At 38.7% G+C, this 18,795-nt stretch overlaps 1 protein-coding gene across 1 annotated transcript in view; it reads left to right on the forward strand.

Annotated features, from left to right (window-relative positions):
• Nucleotides 1-18,795, forward strand: part of LOC111871495 (X-ray repair cross-complementing protein 6) — a 33,523-nt gene that overhangs the window by 1,282 nt on the left and 13,446 nt on the right. Inside the window, exons 3-6 of the mRNA XM_023864655.2 lie at nucleotides 6,136-6,232; nucleotides 7,486-7,663; nucleotides 9,683-9,867; nucleotides 13,849-13,930. Coding sequence (XP_023720423.1) covers nucleotides 6,136-6,232; nucleotides 7,486-7,663; nucleotides 9,683-9,867; nucleotides 13,849-13,930 — 542 coding nt within the window. The remainder of the gene's footprint in view (nucleotides 1-6,135; nucleotides 6,233-7,485; nucleotides 7,664-9,682; nucleotides 9,868-13,848; nucleotides 13,931-18,795) is intronic.

Here is an 18,795-nt window from a genome sequence, read left to right on the forward strand (position 1 = left end):
ACACAGAAAATTGCTTTAGGAGGAAAGTAAACACACCCTTATATGACAAGCTGACCCATCAACCTGTACACACACCAGCATATTTACTATAGCTGGTTTCAGTTGCTGTAGCCAAACTTAGAGACAACCTGACTCATTATAGAGACTAGTTTATGAGCTGGGTGACTGGAGAATTGGGGTTCAGTTATATTTTTCTCTTCTCTGCATCATCCTGAATGATATTGGGGCCCATCCAGCTTCGTATCCAATGATAACTGGAACCCCTTTGCCTTGGGGTGTGGGGTAAATCAGTCAGGGCTGCGGTTAAGAATGTGTGGAGCTGTACTTATATTTCCCCATATGCCATCATTTCAGAGTGCTGAATTTGTCACAGGGATAAGTTTTACCTTATATGCAGACTGTTTGTCTTAATAAAGAATTCTTCACATAACATAATTTAGGCATTTAAATGTTCCATAAAAAATCATTATTTCTAGTTACTGGTAATTTCCTATTGCGTTTAACACTGCGCTGAGTTGAAGTCAGTGTCGAAGAGGACTTGTCAGTTGATGGAACGACCAATTGAGTAACCTTATCGTACCATTCCAGGATTATAGGCTTAACCTTAACTCTTTCTAACAATAAAAATACCTGGGAGACTAACTGATTAGAAAATATTTCCTTGCCTATTGTATTTAAATGTGAGCCGTATTTGGTGTATAACAATCTATTTTTGATCGGTTCACTCAAGAATACATGACTAAAGATTTTGGTCAATTTATTCAACTTATTGTTAAAGCGATTGATTGCATCATTTAACTGTGAGCATCCAGGAGTGTCATATCTAAGAGGAACACCTGTTAGAATTACATTGGTGTGTCTAACATGCTCAATAAAATTAACAATATTCCTGAATGCCAGTCTCATATCACTCTTACTAATGTCATTAGATCCACTACTTATTATTAAAAAATCATTTTCAGTTAACTTGTCCACTTCATCACTCATTGTTCCATTTAAAGCGTTTGTGCAAGAACCTGGCTTAACTACACCACAAACTTCAAAACGGTCATCCATAGAAGTCAACATCCTCTCAGCACACCCTCTCACATGGCTATCCCCAATAATTAATATTTTATGCTTGAGACCCCCTATGTCTTTGGTTTTATTTTCACTCATTTTCACTTCCGATTCTATCACTAGTTTTCTAGCATGATTCTCCTTAATAGTGATATTGTCGCTTGCAGGAGGCAGATTATTGAAGTTTAAATGTCCATTAACAATAGTTGGAATATAATTTACACTTTGGTCGCATAATAGGTCATCCTTAACCTCTTGATAGTATGTCTTAAATTGATATGCCATATTACTTGGGCGACGATGAAACACTCTGTTCTTGTGATTTCCTTGGTCCTTCCTCTTCACGCAACTCTCTAACGGATGAAAGTTACTTTCTCTTATATTTTCCATAGGCTGCCCGTTTCTTATACTATTACTACTTAAATTTGGAAGCTGCTCATCCTGCTGGTTATCTTGTTCCATTCTTGAATATATCACATTATTGTCATTACACTTAACTTTTTCTTCTGTAGTTTCACTTTGTCGTAGCCTTTGATGTGTCAATTTATATCCCTCATTACGGAAGACACTTCCACCGTCTTTCTTACGTCCACCGACTGTGCCGTTCATAACCTCTAACTCAATACTATGTATCTCTTCCTGTAGCAACTGAACTATTTTTTGAGTTGATCTGAGTTCAATTCGAGTCCTTTCCAATTCCAATTCTAGCTCTGCACAGCAAATACACGTTACTTCACTCGGTTCATCATTATTAGTAATTAATACTGTAGCGCTGTTAATACAGCTCACCACACAATCCGCCATGGCAAACCCATATTGACCAAATGATACCCAAATTAAATAAGGCATCCTATATAATTAGAGTATTAAAACCTCTTTTATCCTTGGAGTGCCTAAAAACTGTTTATTTTTCCCTAGTTCATTCAATAATATCTTACGGCATAATATTTTGGGGGAGTTCGGCTCATGCAAAAATCATATTTCAAATACAGAAAAGAATAATAAGAATTATTACCAATTCACGTAATATAGATTCGTGCCGTAATTTATTTAAGGAGTTACATATTCTGCCACTTCAGTCTCAATATATATTATCTTTACTTATGCTGGTTGTCAAGAATAGAGATTGCTATATAACAAACTCTGATGTCCACACACGTAATACCAGATTTAATCATGACTTGCATCTTCCGGTGGTAAACTTAACGATATTTCAGAAAGGTGGATGGTATTCTGGTATCAAACTTTATAACCACCTCCCTCCAGAGCTTAAACAATTATCTTATGACATTCCTGGATTTAAAGTGGCGTTAAAGAAGTTTCTTATCACCAGTTCTTTTTATACTGTTGAAGAATACTACTGCTGGAATAAAGATTGATACCTCATGTATATTTAGTAAACACTGTTGCCTATTGCTAGGATGCAACGGAATATGGAATGAAATACTCAGGAAGAGGGTGCTATCACTGCTGTGATGTGGGTGTGTCATGTGTTAAGAAAGTGGATTTTATATTACTATATTAAGAGTCCTGACGGTCTTTTAATCATGTATGTAACTTTAAATGTTATTTTGATATATGAATGTATTGTTGTACAGTAGTTTTGTTGTATTGAGTATTTAAATTTTGACGATGATGACTGTCTGATTATGTATGTATATTTATATGTTATATTGTATTATTGACTTGTTCTATATCTGAGGCAGATGCCTCTATGGATTTTTTGGAACTATAAATAAATGACAAATGACAAATAATGACATGTCACTGTTAGCAACATTTTCTGGTGGAACAAATATGTGTCATATTCATAGTAAACTACTACTGCATAACAATTTAGGGGAATCAGTTATTGTGATATGTAAAGTAAAGTAAAACATTTATTTTGTCTCTATAGATCATTGTTACATGATATAAGACATGTCAGTTACTATACATGGGCCAATTACAATAAGAGAATAAAATTACAATACTTAAAATTGTTTACAATAGATTGCAATAGTTAAGATTTCATATAGTGTGAGGTGGAATCCATATTAGGTCCCCTCGGCACGTCGGCTTCCATATGTCCTATTGTACCTGTACTGGTGATAATGCTTATGGAGAATTTGATGGAATGAGGATTGGCAGGGCAGACTGAAGTACTCAGGGAAAACCTGCCCCAGCGCCACTTTGTCCATCACAAATCCCACTTGACTAGACTGCAGCGGTGGCAAGCCAGTGACTAACCGCTTAAGCTATGGCGCGGCCTTTGAGATAATATTGATGAATTTGGTGATAGCATTGGTATGACGTTTACTGTAGACTCTACACTGCAACATCTTGTTACATCTGTTCTCCCTTCCTGGTGCAGCTTCTTGGTATCTGCAATCTCTCCAGGGTAGCCCATTGAGCACTGGTATAATGTTTCACTGTAGATGCTACGCTGCAACATTTCACTACATCTGTTCTCCCATCCTGGTGCAGCTTCTTCGCATCTGCGATCTCTCCAAAGTAGCCCATTCAGGTGCATCTCCGACTGTGTTATCTTGGTTGCTGGAAGAAAGAAAGGAAAACTGTGCAGTAGGGATTCCCAAAACTGATTATTCATGAATTATGTGATTATAAGTGATTAGTGTTTGTCTCACACGAGAGAAACTCATCCACTTTATAAAAACAATGATCGAGTAGGTAAGTTTTCAGAGCGTTTTTGAACTTATATAGTACCGGTATTTCTTTAATGTATCGTGGCAGATGATTTAGCAGTTTAAGTCCTACATTGTTAAAATTGTTCTTGCATAGACTTGTATTACATGGGATGATGTGCAAGTCATCTTTTTTCCTTGTGTTATACGAGTGTCAACCTGAGTTGGTTGTGAAATCATTCGAATTGGATTTTATGTATATTAGAGTTTCATATATGTACAAAGATGGTAGAGGTAATATAGTGTGACATGTTGACCCCTACCTCCCCAGCTGCACGTAGCGGTAACGTAGCGCTCGCGTAATAGGCGAGTAATCACCCCGCAACTCTCCCCGCGGTGACGTCACGAGCAGTGCCGAGCGAAGCCGAAGTGAGCCGAAGTTAGCCGAGTCCTAGCATCCTGGTCGCTATGCAAAGCGAGTCAACAGCGATGACGTCACCAAGGGCAGCACGGGTAAACAGGGTTGTGAGAGACGACTGTGGTAACAGCGGTTACTACCGCTAGCGTTACTAGCAACACAGCGCCAGGCAACAAGGGTGCTTATTACGTGGCCGTTTTCTGTATTGTCCGATCGAGGCTACATGAGGCGCAGCGAAGGCTATTCACAGTTAGTCCTGGAGCTACCTACGAGTCAGTCCTCGAGCTACCTCCGAGTTAGTTCGAGTTAGCCAGCAACCAGTCAGTTGTATTCTGGCATTTGGAGTGTAGTATTTGTGATACTGCAGATAGCAGTAATTGTGAATCTGTAATTTGGGTGATTGTAAGTGCGAATGTGAAATAAAATTCGCTATACCAAATACAGCGTGAAGTTATTTGTCGCGTCATACGCCCAGACACGTGACAATATGTAATGATTTGAAAATTTGTTTACAACTAGTCGTTTTAGGGACCTGGGTCATAGCTCTTATAGCTCTCTTCTGTAATTTAAAGATCAATTTTGCATTTACCGAGTTGCCCCAAAATATCAGTCCGTATGATAACAAAGACTGGAAATGAGCATAATATAACGTGCGGACAGTCTCTAGTGCAGTCACTTTTCTAACTACCCTTATGCCAGAACATACTTTACATAAGTTGTTCGCTAGCTTTTGTGTATGCATAGTCCATCTTAGATGCTTATCTAGCCAGACTTCCAGAAATTTTGAGTGATCTGTGTAGTTGATAACAGTGTCATAAATCTTTATTGGAGGGCATTCAAGTTGTAGTTTTTGAGGATGATGGAAGGCTATTGCTATTGTTTTCTCTTTATTAATAGTTAATCGATTCCTATTAAACCACTCTGTGATTTTGTTTATTGTTTCATTTGTTTTCCTTTGAGTTTCGTTAGCGCTATTTCCTGCTATAAAAATGCTAGTATCATTGGCAAAGAATGTAGGTTTCCCATGTTCTATGCTGGCCTCCAGGTCGTTTATGTATAACAGAAACAGCACTGGTCCCAGAATGGAACCTTGTGGGACGCCATAGCTGATGGGTCTCTTTCGGGAGAGGTAATTAATGTTACAATTAGTTTTTTTGCATCTGTATGTAATTTCTACCGCTTGTTCTCTGTTTTCTAAGTATGTTTGGAACCACCTTAGTGTAACCCCTCGTATTCCCATTCTTTCCATCTTACTTAGCAATATATCGTGATCTACTAGGTCAAACGCTTTTGATAAATCCAAAAATATCCCTATACTCGTTTCTTTTTCATCTAGTGCTTTGTAAACCCTTTTTGTAAATTCTGTGATTGCTGTATGTGTTGATTTTCCTTTGCGGAATCCATGCTGTTTATTGCTGATTATGCTGTACTAATTTATGAATGATAAAAGCCTATTGTGCATAATTTTTTCTATTATTTTAGAAAAAACCGAAATTAATGACACTGGCCTGTAGTTCCCAACATTTGCAGCACAACCTTTCTTGTACACGGGTTTCACTTTTGCTATTTTTAGTTGGTCGGGGAAATAACCAGATGAAAATTACAGATTTATAATGTATGTTAGAGCATTTACTAGTTGAGGGTGACATTTTTTAATAATGAACTCTGGAATATCGTCAATCACAGGTATGATTTTGTATAAAGTTTATGAACAAGGTACATGTTAAACTGCAAAGTATACATTTGTACTTCTTATAAAAATAATGTAAAATGTAAAGAATCCACATGTTAGGAAGATAAATCACTTGATCACACATAACCAACTTAGAGGATACAAAGAATTTAATTTGTCTGTTAATGGAATTTCTTGACTTTACTGATTCTAAGCTTTCATGGTGGTTAATTATTGATGTCAGTTCTGTTCTCGGATTGTTACACCGTGTGATTATGGATGACCCTACATGTACCTTTAGAGCATCAGGAGGTGTAACAACCCAAGTACAGAATTAACATAAAATTTTTTACTCATTACAGGCAAAAACTTCAATGATTTCACAAATAAATTTGGACACAGTGATGACTTTTCTATATCAGATGCCCTCTGGTTGTGCCAGTCAACATTTTCTAGTAGGTGAGTGTGTAGCTTTGGGATTTTGAATTAAGCATTGTAGAATGGTGTGTTAATAAAATGAATTAACTGATATTTTCTGTTTTAAGAAGAGGTTTCTGTTTCCCAATAACAATAACAAATCAAAATGAAAAAGGAGTAGATTGAATTTTGGGAAATGCATGCTACACTTAAATTCAGTATCATTTACATACCTGTTTGTTTTCTAACAAGAGGTTTGTGTTGACAGCTCCAGTACCTCTATTTTGTAAGCTAACTTAACTAGTTTTCAAAAAGGAGTTTACTACGCGGGTATAAAAATGTTTAATAAACTGCCCATAGAGATCAAGAACTCATCTCATAATTTTAAAAAGTTTAAGGTTGAATTAAGATATTTTTTGAATACACATACATTTTATACTGTAGAAGAATATTTAAACAGATAAATTTTAGTATTTATTGTATTCTTGTATCATCTAGACGAGCATAACTATGCATGTATTTTATGTTTTATATTATTTATGATATGTTTTATATCCATTCTTGGATCTTTGTAACTTATTATTGTTGAATACTGTTGGATCCAGATAAGCATAACTGAGTATTTTATGTTTTGTATTATTTATGACATGTTTTATATCCATTTTTTGGATCTTTGAAACTTGTTATTGTTTGATTCATTGTACTATCTAGTCGTGTAATTTATGCATGTATCCTGTTTTATATTTAGTTCTGTGACATGTTCTATATCCTTTTTTGGATTTCTTGAACAAATATAAATACAAATACAAATACAAATACAAATACAAAACATGATGGAGAAAATAAAAATAAGGTATACTCTTATACATTTCCCATATCTATTCTCTCCAATTCTGCATAGTTCATTGGCATTCATGTTCAGTTATTATAGGTATCTGTTATTGCATATTCAAACCCATTATGAGTGTTACTAGTCTTATGACAGTTCAGCCTGTTCACAAGGAAAGAAGGGTACAAGAAATTTCCAGTTATAGACCAATTTCAATTTTGGCAGTTCTTTAAAAAAATTCTTGAAATATTATTATATAATATAAAATAATATCTGTAATAAACACACCGTGATAAATGAGGCTCAAAATGGCTTCAGAGAGAAGAAATCTATGAATACAGCAACACAAAACTTTATAGAAGATATCTGGAAAGCATTAGATAATGAAGTATTAGTTATGGGCATATTTTTAGGTTTAATGTTGGTTATTGCAGATTCAAGTAGAGTTGTATTGTCTTTGTCATAGTCAGTTGAAGGTGAGCTCCAAGAGGATCTTGTTGTTTACGAACACAGACAATCCACATGCAGCATCTCAGCACAAACAACACCAGGCAAGAAGTAAAGCTGCAGATCTAGGGCAAGTTGATATTGATGTGGAATTGCTTCACATGGGCAATAATTTTGACCCTTCACTTTTTTACAAGGTGAGAGAAGACGTCAGTCAGCCTGAAATTTCCTATGCTGTTGCACTTTTTAAGTACAAAATAGGACAGAAGATTTATCCACTTTACAGACCTTGAAGAGATACACTGAACTAAGTTTCACCATAAGTAAAGTTTTCCCTGTGCTTAAGTAATTAAGCAGTACACGATGAATGTGTATGGAGGAGTGGATGTATAGATCCACATTTTCTTGACCTTGCCCTAGTTGGAGGTGAGTGGTCAGCTTCATGCCCCAGCTACTTTACCCCTGGGAAAGAGCTACAGTACTCATTGGATAAGAGGTTGGGTGGACCTCAGAGCCGGTCTGGATAACATGGAGAAATGAAAATTCTTGACCCCACTGGGACTTGAACCTGGACCCCTCGGTCATCCAGCCAGTAGCTAGTCTCTATACCGACTGCACTATCCTGCATATCTCCTGTTGCATATTTATGGAGTTTTTCTGCTCAGCGCTGATTATGAATATTGCTGTCATCTGAGATATGACGCTGTATAGTCTGGCAGGTCAATATCAATGTTTCGGAAAACATGCCTCCATCCACAGGGTAGAAGAATCCTGAAGATGAAGGGAATTTATTCCTCCAAAGCATTTGTAATGATTTACCAGTCTTAATGAGGTCATATCCCAGAGGACAGTAACCATTGTAGATATTTGTGGTTCAGAGATACATGCATGTAGCACACAGTATGGTGTGCACATTGTTATGATACCGTAATGTTTATTGTGTTTTGGAGCAGTCATTTGCAGTTCGTTATGGTCTTGATGTCAGTCAGTGTTTTAATCCACTACTAATTAACTTTACACTACTGCTCTTTCATCTTCTTAAATTCACAGACTTGCATCTACTCACAAAGGTTTGTCACACAGGAACATTCTACACTACTACTAGCTCATAGTGAGCGTCAGCCGAACCATGCTGCTCGCTCTTATACCTTGCAGCAAAAGTTTTATACCAGTTATATTTCGAGAAGAATCTAATGCTAACATGAAAGTTGAGGCACACTACGTTTCTAGAAGTTTAGAGAAGAGGCGTGGGGTATGCACATGCCCCTTCCCAACCCAGCTGCTCTCTGTTAATGCAACAATAATCTTCTGCCTAGACTAAATATAAGAAAGAATTAATTCATACTTTTTGGTTGTAGATGTAGGAGTTCTGATCTCAGAGTAATACACCAAACTCTCATTCACATAGACCTAGATTTAGTTTCTGAATGCAGATGATTTTCTCTGTAACGTGTCAAGAAATTTCCTGCATTTTATGGAAGCAAACATTTCATTACTGTGTTCACAAGAATCCACCACTGATCAAGTCCATGGGCCTATGTAGCAATTTTTGACATGTTAATGTTTGTAAATGAGTTGTTAGCCCCAGCCTTGTCCTCAAGCTTGAGAATCAACCCTTGTTAGGTGTCAGTGACTGCTTATTCAGTATGAAGAATCCTGTCTTCTGGGATGTGACACCATGTGTTTTGGTACATAGATACCAAAGTTTTGTTTCCTCTACCCTGAAGATGGAGGTAGCACTTTCCTCCAAAATGTGTATACTTGTCTACCAAACTACATAGCATCACATCGCAGCAGACTGTAATCTTCATAGTCACCATCAAGAGAACGTTACATCTTAAGTGTTCCCTCAGTGTATTTGCATTTAGCGCGCATGTATGGAGGCTGTCTCCTTCATTGCAGCTTAGATATGCCTTGCTGCTGCCTTCATGATCATTTTTCCATCTCGTTTGGCACTATATAGCTTGAGATTGGTAAAATAACCTAATATTATGCTATTTGATCAGTCTCTATTACCCTTACTGGTAGGCAGTGGGTGGGTGTATCAGAAGTAGTACTACATATGTCTTTGAGTACAGTACAGTACAATTTCTGTGGTTTATGTGCCATTTATAATGGCATAAAACTGTATTTAAATTATGTATTTTTTAAATGGAGAATACCCTACCCTTAATTACACCTTCTGGTTTTAAAGTCTCTCTCCTTTCTTTTAATAGGAATTAATACAGTCAGTGAAAGGAGATGATTCGTGTGACTGGCGGCTCCCCAACCCATCAAATAGATTTGATGAGCTTTTGGCAAGAGTATGTCGGAAAGATCACAAGAAGAGGAGTGTTGGGAAGATCCTTTTCACATTGGGTGATGGAGTCAGGTTTGGAGTTGCTGTCTACAACCTTATTAGGTACTTTTCAGTCATGATTTCATTTTTATATGTTCGTACATCCTACGTGATCGTGACTCTGTAGCTTAAGATTTCACCCCCTTGGTCATTACTTTATGGAGCCAGGTGATTACCAAGGCATCCCTGTATGTAAGGTAGTGTGGGATTGTTGAAAGGTTGAAATGGAGGGGGATGCACAATATATCATTGAAGGTTGTGGTGCAAAGGCTGGTTTAGGCGTACCCCATACCCATTCATTCATAATGTTCATTGCATGACGCAGGCATATATAAACTGAATGTGTAACAGGAAAGTCTTTCTGTCTGCCTGCCAACTTAATGGGTTTTTGTCTAAAATTGGTGAACATATTTAAGTAAATTTGACCACTGAAGTTGGACCATGGAAAGAAAAACACATTCTCTCCCATCTGAATGTCTTCCCTCACTCCGACCATTTGTTGCAGTCATGCTGACTTTCATTTTGCTTGCTGACCCTTTCCCTTTGTGTTCCCAGTTTGTGATTAGTATAGGTGTCTGTATTGATGTCTGTAGGAGCAGGTGTGCTGTTTAAGTAGGGTGGGTGAGCAGGAAGGTATCCAACCCACAGCAGCCATGTTCATTCTTTCCCTGATCTGAGTGTAGTTTACATGAAACTCACATAAGACTGGTATGTGTAATTTACTTAGATATACAAAGGTCACTATTGGGACCCTGAGTAAAGATTTTCTGAGCAGTAAAAACTACAATGGAACCCATGTTTAACCTTTAAGGGTCGAATGTTATAATTATTGGCAGCAAGTAGCAAGCCAGCTGGCCGAATGTTATAATTTTTAGAGGCAAGCCAAGTGCTTCCTTTGTGAGTGCTGGCAGTTTGACCTTGGGTTTGAAACCCAAACAAACTCATGAACTTCATGTCAGATGTTTATTTGTTAGCTCTGAAAGATGAAATCGTTTATCAGGGTGCTGGTTTCAGGTTTAGATATGACTGTTTATGACCTGGTGAGCCAATAGAAGTCAGCTTTGTTTTGAGAACTTAGAGGAGGAAATATTGTGGGCGCTTGCATATCAGTGCTACCAGAGCTTTCAAGGCAGTGTTAAGCATTCAGGGATTGGTTTGCAGTGTTGTTTTCTCAGTTAGGACGTCAGTGGCGGATTTTCTAATATTTCGTTATTAGTTAGGAAGTCGGTGTCAGACTCCTATATTTCTTTGTATACCATTTTTATTGTGCATCTCGGAAGAGGTATAAACCCACTGAGCCAGTATTTCTTTATGCGTAAAGACATCTTTGTCACTGTGACTTTCGGTATCAGTGGCGGACTGGCACTTTTTGATTGCTATTGCAATTATTTTGCATCACAATTTTGCGAGTGTTCCTAACAGGTGTTCCTAACAGTCTCGCTTTTTCAATCATCATAAATTATAGGATTTAGCTGGAAGCCCCCTCCCCCAAGATGGAACCTCAAAAACGAGCCCAATACTCAAAACTCCTCGATGCTGAAGAACTGAAGGAAATATTGATGGAAGATGAATCTGATGAAGAGTTGGAAGAACTCAATGAGGTCATTGAACCTTGCGAGCATATGTCGTCGTCATCATCATCATCATCATCATCAAGTAATGAGGCAGGGGAAATGGAGATCAGGTTTCACGATAGAAGACCCGGGGATTCGCCAGAGCTGCTAGATTTCACTGGTCCTCCGAGTGGAATCAACAGATCCGCCGCTCCCAATATAAATGCTCAGTCCTCTCCCTTTTCCATTTTCATTCTCTTTTTCCATCATATATGCCAGATCTTGGTACAAGAAACAAACAGATATTTTCGTCAATTTTTGGCAAGCCAAGATGCTCCAGGCCTTCTGCTCAACCGCCTGACGTCACAATTGAAGAAATGTAAAAATTTATGGCCATAATAATTCAAATGGGCCACGATCAGTGGGACACCCTGAAAGATTATTGGTCAAGAGATGAGCAGTACTACACTCCATTCTATCATAACACCATGGTACATGACCGTTTCTTCCATATTTTGAGATTCATGCATTTTGAGAATAATGAAGCTCCTCCAAATCGAGATGACCCAGAGTATGATAGGCTCTGGAAGATTAGAAAAATTTTCAACAATCTTAACAGCAAATTTTGTGAACTTTACAAGCCATCGGAACATCTTGCTGTTGATGAAGTGATAGTGCTGTTCAAAGGAAGAGTGGTTTTTCGGTAGTATATTCCAAAGAAACACAAAAGATTTGGAATAAAAATTTACAAGCTTTGCGATTCTCTGGGCTATACATATGACATGACTGTTTATTTGGGGAAACAAAGGCAACTTCCAACCAAAGAAATTACATCAACCCATGGCATTGTTCTCCAGCTAATTCGAAGAGTAGAAGGCTCAGGACACAAACTTTATATGGACAGCTATTTCAGTTCCCCTGCATTGTATGACGATCTTCTAGAGCGTAAAATAAATACGTGTGGCACCAGCATGGAATGCCACAAGAAATTCGGCCCAAATCGATGAAATTGAAAAAAGGGGATATTATGACAAGAGTGAAGGGGAATCTAAGTGTTGTTCATTGGAAAGACAAGCATGATGTGTATGTTCTGACAAATATGTACCCTCCTCCATTGGATGGCAACTTCTGAGATGAATCTGGCCGTGCTATCAAACCTCATGTAATTGAAGACTACAGTGCGCACATGGGCTTTGTGGATAAATCTGACAGGATGGTAAACAGCTATGGCATTGCTCAGAGGACATGGAAATGGACAAAGAAATTATTCTTCCACCTCCTAGACATGACTGTTCTCAATGCATATGTTACACAAGTCATGTGATGGAAAAATGACACAAAAAATTCCGCGAAATTTTGGTGCGTGATTTGATTCTTCAGTCACAGGCGAATATCACGGTCAATGGTGTTTCTCGGGGGAGGCCAAGTTCATCTGGGGCCCAAATGAGTTGACTGGAGGTGAAACATTCAAAACACTGGCCAGCTGAAGGGAAACAAAGGCGTCACGTTTGTTCTATAAACAAGAAAAGCAGGGCATGCTTTTCTGCTGTAAAAAGTGTGATGTTGCACTGTGTGTGGTGGAGTGCTTCGAGAAATGGCACACACGCGTCAGAGTGTAAACTGTGAAGTGACGCAGTCCAAACCGTGTACAGTCCGAACCAAATATTGTAGTATATAGTGTCATCATATATGCATCACCACCACGATTCAAGGTTGAAGAAAAACAACGGGTAAGTCCTTTAGAAATTCATAACGTATAAATAACGATTATATTTTGCATTTCATGACAAAATAATCACACTTAATTTTCATTTGTAAAACTTGCCCTTTTGTGTATATGTAGAAAATTTTATTGTCTTTCAGGTTCTTTTTAGTTCATATTCCGATGTTACATAGAACGGAAGATATGCAATTTTTTTCTGAAAGTTTGCAATGTTAAAGACTTGGGGCAATTTAAATTCCGGCCATAGGAGCTGCCGGCAATTTAAAAGTCTGTACGGTAAAGGTTAAATTTCTTTGGAGCGTGGTGGATTTGAATGTGAAACTGAGGAAAATCTTAAATGGAGATATTTTATCACTGAATTTGTTGAAGGAAGGCCCTTATATCAAGGAACATTAAATATGGTATCCTTTGTATGTTGTTACATACTTGAAATTATAGGAATTTTTCCTGTGCAGTTTATTATTTGGTTTATGTGAATGGTTCTACTGCTGTCCCAATTAAGGCGTTACAATTAACCAGTAATCAGTTCTTTCTGTAAATGAAGAAGAGGTCAGGTATGACACTGACAGTGTGTCTGTTGCTAGGTAGCATATCGGTAATTCTGTTTTGTTGATCTTCAAATAAGGAACTGTGTTTTCATGCGATTTACACCTTGGGAAGCCATTCTATTTGATGTATTAATTTAGGCTGTCTCTGTCAGTATTGTTATGGCTGGCAAATTAGATGACAGCACATATCTCTTATGTAGCTATTTTCTACTGTTTGCAGACCTACTTTCATCCCCAGAAAAGCACTGCTAGACAGAACTACAAATGAAGTTGTGAAAACCTCCATAAAAAAGTTTCATGGCGTAAGTATGGCAAATATTAAAACCCCAAGACAGCAGTGAGAAATAACACATTTCAGTTGGTGTTTGACAAATTGAAATGGAGTTGCTTTTTTGTCTAGTAAGAAATGGACAGAATAGGTAAAAATATTGTCTTTGATTGACTACAAATGGGGTTTGGATTGGTAATTAGATTTATTGAACTCTTACAGCTTGTAAGGATTTTGCTGTCAGTCTTCTGCACACTTCACAGATATTCTCAGCCTGTTAGTCTCCACTGACCATTGCTTGGTAGTGGCTTTCAATGGTGGATGTTCCCATTCCTCTGGGTTCCTGAATTGTCCCTGGCCTCAGCTACCAGCTTCTCACAGCAACAGCTCACAACAACTGAACTCCAGTGGTTATCTAAGTAACTACCACAGCTAACTGGCTCTGCTTATAACATCTCAACATGTACCATATAGAAAACACCATTCTGCTGTTGTGGTGGAATTGTTGCATTCATGTCTGTTGGGGTGACCGCATGATCACTACTCAGCCATTGCCTAGCAAAGGGTTTTGTATAGTTGCTTATTTCATGGTCATTTCCTAGTGGTGTATCTACATGCCACAGTATGAGGGGCGTTCAAGTTCTAAGGTCTCGGATTTTTTTTCTCAGGACTGGGAGCAGATAGACACATGCAGTTTAGTTTAAAATATGTGTGCACTCTTTGTGAATGCGTGACAGAGATGGCAGTACTGTATGGCACACAGAACTCTAGTAGTGGTGGCGAGAGTTGGGAGTGTTTTTGGTACCTAAAATTGTGATGTTTTCGTTACAAGAACAGCGAGTAATCATTCATTTTCTCCACTTGCTTGGTGTGACACCCATTAAAATTCATCGCCACTTGAGTGAGACGTGTGGTGATGGTGTCATGAATGTGAAAAATGTGCGTTCGTGTGTGCGACAGTTCAAAGAAGGCCAAACGTCGTGTGACAACAAACCAGAACAATCTCGGCCTCGCACCAGCCGGTCTGACAACATGGTCAAGCGAGTTGAGAAAGTTGTTTTGGAAGATCTCCAATTGAGTGTGGAAAACATCACCTCCAAAGTTGGCATTTCCATGGGATCTGCGCACACAATCCTGCATGAAGACCTGTGAATGCAGAAAGTGTCCTCCAGGTGGGTGCCACGAATGCTGGCGGATGACCACAAGGCTGCACGCATGGCAATTTGCCAGGTGNTTGGTGTGACACCCATTAAAATTCATCGCCACTTGAGTGAGACGTGTGGTGATGGTGTCATGAATGTGAAAAATGTGCGTTCGTGTGTGCGACAGTTCAAAGAAGGCCAAACGTCGTGTGACAACAAACCAGAACAATCTCGGCCTCGCACCAGCCGGTCTGACAACATGGTCAAGCGAGTTGAGAAAGTTGTTTTGGAAGATCTCCAATTGAGTGTGGAAAACATCACCTCCAAAGTTGGCATTTCCATGGGATCTGCGCACACAATCCTGCATGAAGACCTGTGAATGCAGAAAGTGTCCTCCAGGTGGGTGCCACGAATGCTGGCGGATGACCACAAGGCTGCACGCATGGCAATTTGCCAGGTGATGTTGACACGTGATGAAGGCATGAATGGGACTTTCTTTTCATCAATTGTGACAATGGATGACACATGGATGCCATTTTTCAACCCTGAAACGAAGTGCCAGTCAGCTCAAAGGAAGCATACAGACTCACCACCACCAAAAAAATTTGGGTAAGCGCGAGTGCTGAAAAAATGATGGTGGACATGTTTTGGGACAGCGATGGCATAATCCTTACTCATTGCGTTCCAAATGGCACTACGGTGACGGGCATCCTACCAAGACGTTTTGAAGAACAAGCTCCTTCCAGCACTGCGACAAAAACAGCCAGAAAAGGCTGCACATGTGCTCTTTCACCAGGACAATGGACCAGCGCATCGGGCATACACGACGCAGCGGTTTCTTCGCGAAAGCAACCTTGAAGTGGTTTTTCATGCTCCCTACTCACCTGACCTGGCTCCTAGCGATTTTTGGCTTTTCCCAACGATGAAAGACACTCTCCGTGGTCGCACATTCACCAGTCATGCCGCTATTGCATCAGCGATTTTCCGGTGGTCAAAACAGACTCCTACAGAAGCATTTGCAGCGGCCATGGAATCATGGCGTCGATGATGTGAAAAATGTGTACGGCTGCAGGGAGGTTACTTTGAAATGTGACAGAAGTTTCAAATTTTTGGTATGATTATTGTGTGAGAAAATAATCGGAGACCTTAGAACTTGAACGCACCACGTATGTTTCTAATTATTAAGTGAATACTAAATTCTTTACAGTTGCTTGTAAGTATCTTATATATAAATTTAAGAACATACTTGGAGTTTTGCACAGTTGCACCACATTGTGTTCGTTCATGCCTCTCGAAACAATAAATTGTAATGGTGCTGCATGAGGTTGCGGTAAACAGTGCACCAGTAGAGCAGTCCACATTCTGATTGCAGGTAGTACTAATTATGCCAGTGGATCTGCCTACAGTAGCCCTGTGTTGACACCTTTTGTCATTTTCATTAGTCAAAAATGTTTTTTGAAGAGCTGCTTGAAACCTGTGTTTTGTGTTGGGTTGTAGGTGTGTGAAGTGATCTCCAACAGTAGGGTAGACAGAATTTCTCTTTCACTCTTCTCTTTTTGGCTTCTCTTATTTTAATTAACTTCTTTTAAAAATAATGTAGCTGCCTGTCAGTCACTGATAACCTGTATAGTGCATTTTATAACCTCAATATGTTTTAGCAGTGTAGATTTCAATGTCAGCATATATACAAAAACAACCATTTGCATATCGGGTTAAACACTTATCTTTTGTACAATATGGAGGACTGCAGCATCATATCATTGCTTAAACTTATACAGAATTTCTTAAATTAATTCTATAAAAATTGTATAGATAATTAAAGAGATCCTGTTACCCATAATTTTATGGCTATGTGCCAGTAATGTTCCTTGATATTTCAGTGTGAGTGCAAATGAACATACTGATTCTTTATCCTACCTTTGTGTGTAATGATTGAGCTTATTCCATCATGACAGTTTCAGTGTTAGTTTCTAAAAGGTTCCAACAGTAGTGTATAACACTCAGAATTTCTGGGTTTTCGAACTTTGTCCATCATCTGGTATCGTTAGCAGCATCATCATTGAGCATTTTGAGAAATTGGCTCTTGACTTGATACAACGCAAACCATCGCTGTGCGTCGGAAATGTTGATGACATATTTGTGGTCTGGCCTCATGGTTCAGAACAGGTACAGAATTTCCTCAGCCACCTCAACAGTTTAAGGCCTTCCTTTCAGTTCACTGTGGAAATTGTGTCAGACATTGCAATTCACTTTCTGGATGTTTTGGTCATCAGGAAAGAGATTGCACTGATCACCAAAATATACAGGAAACCCACCCACACTGGCCAATATCTCAACTTCAAATCTAATCATCTGCCACATGTGAAAAGAGGTTTGATTCATAGTCTTCGCAATAGAGCTTCCACTGTGTGCCAAGAATGACTAGATCTGGTTAATGAAATTAACAACCTGGGATGTCATCTTCAGCCCACCAATTATCCCCAAGATTTCATTGACTCAGTCATTAATTCCAAGGGTAGCATTCATCCGAATAAAGAGGAAAAGCCTCTGGGCTCTTTGTGTATTCCATGTGTCAAGGTGTTTCAGAGAAGTTCAAACGTTTAGGGATTCGATATACCATTAGGAAAATCTTTAGAACTGAACACACTTAGGAGTTCACTCATGAAAATGAGGCCAGAAGGAGGTCTGCAACAGATGGCACAATGCATCTACAGTATTCCATGTGAATGTGGCAGAAGCTACATTTGACAAAACAGGCCGACATTGTGCTGTGCGGCTCTGTGAACATAGGCACAATCTCAAAGAAGGTTTTCTAGAAAAATCAAAATTAGCCCAAAATGCCTATGAATCAGGTCATAGGGTAGTCTGGGATGAAGCTAGGATTTTGGAAATTTAAAGTAACACCAGGTATAGGAACTATAGGGAATCAGCCCACATGGCATTCTTAAACAATCTGATCAGCCAACCCAGTTTGGAAATGTTTCCCATCTGGATCCTTATCAGCAATGTTGTTGCCAACTCACAGAGAATATCTGTATGATGTGACAAATCTTTCATGGGATACTAGTAAGGTTGTAATCTCAAGTGTTCAGATTTTACTCCACAGATGGTGGTAGCAGTAAGCACTGTATGTTTTCACAAATTCTCCATTTGATCCTATGCATTGTTGTTCATGGACTTGGTTTGTTGGCTAGGTTTGTAGCATAAATTCCTACCTCCCTTTCCATCCTAGTTACATGAATGTGCATGTTTTATTTCAATTTTTATTGCATATTTTCCTATTATCTCCCTTCTACATAGCTCGGTCTCGGGTATTAAATAGCTGTAGCGAATCTCACGGATTGTCCAGTGATTGAGATTAGCTCTCTCTAAGTACCAAACAGAGTAGGTGTGTTCATATGCAGTTGTGGACGGAAACAGATCCAGTTTTTGAGCATTGTTTTCTCTAGTGTTTAGAATACCAGGCAATGGAGGAAGTCTGAAAAGGCAGTAATTCTGTTTCAATATTCTGCCCTCCCACCTCCTGTACTCTGAAATGTATTTGTTATGATGCAAGAATAAAGAGGAAGGTTGAAAACTGAAGGAAACGAAAATAAAATTTGTTAACAACATAAGAGTATGTTGAGTTAGGCTTATATTAAGCGATGAAGCCATAGTTGTGTGAAAGGTTGGGCAGGGTTAGACAAATTGGAATTGTGTTAGGCTTATCACTTAGTATGATGAGTCATATAATGTAGTTAATATTTCACAGATAATA

Source organism: Cryptotermes secundus, unplaced genomic scaffold (genome assembly GCF_002891405.2).
Source record: "Cryptotermes secundus unplaced genomic scaffold, Csec_1.0 scaffold585, whole genome shotgun sequence".
Lineage (NCBI taxonomy): Eukaryota > Metazoa > Arthropoda > Insecta > Blattodea > Kalotermitidae > Cryptotermes > Cryptotermes secundus.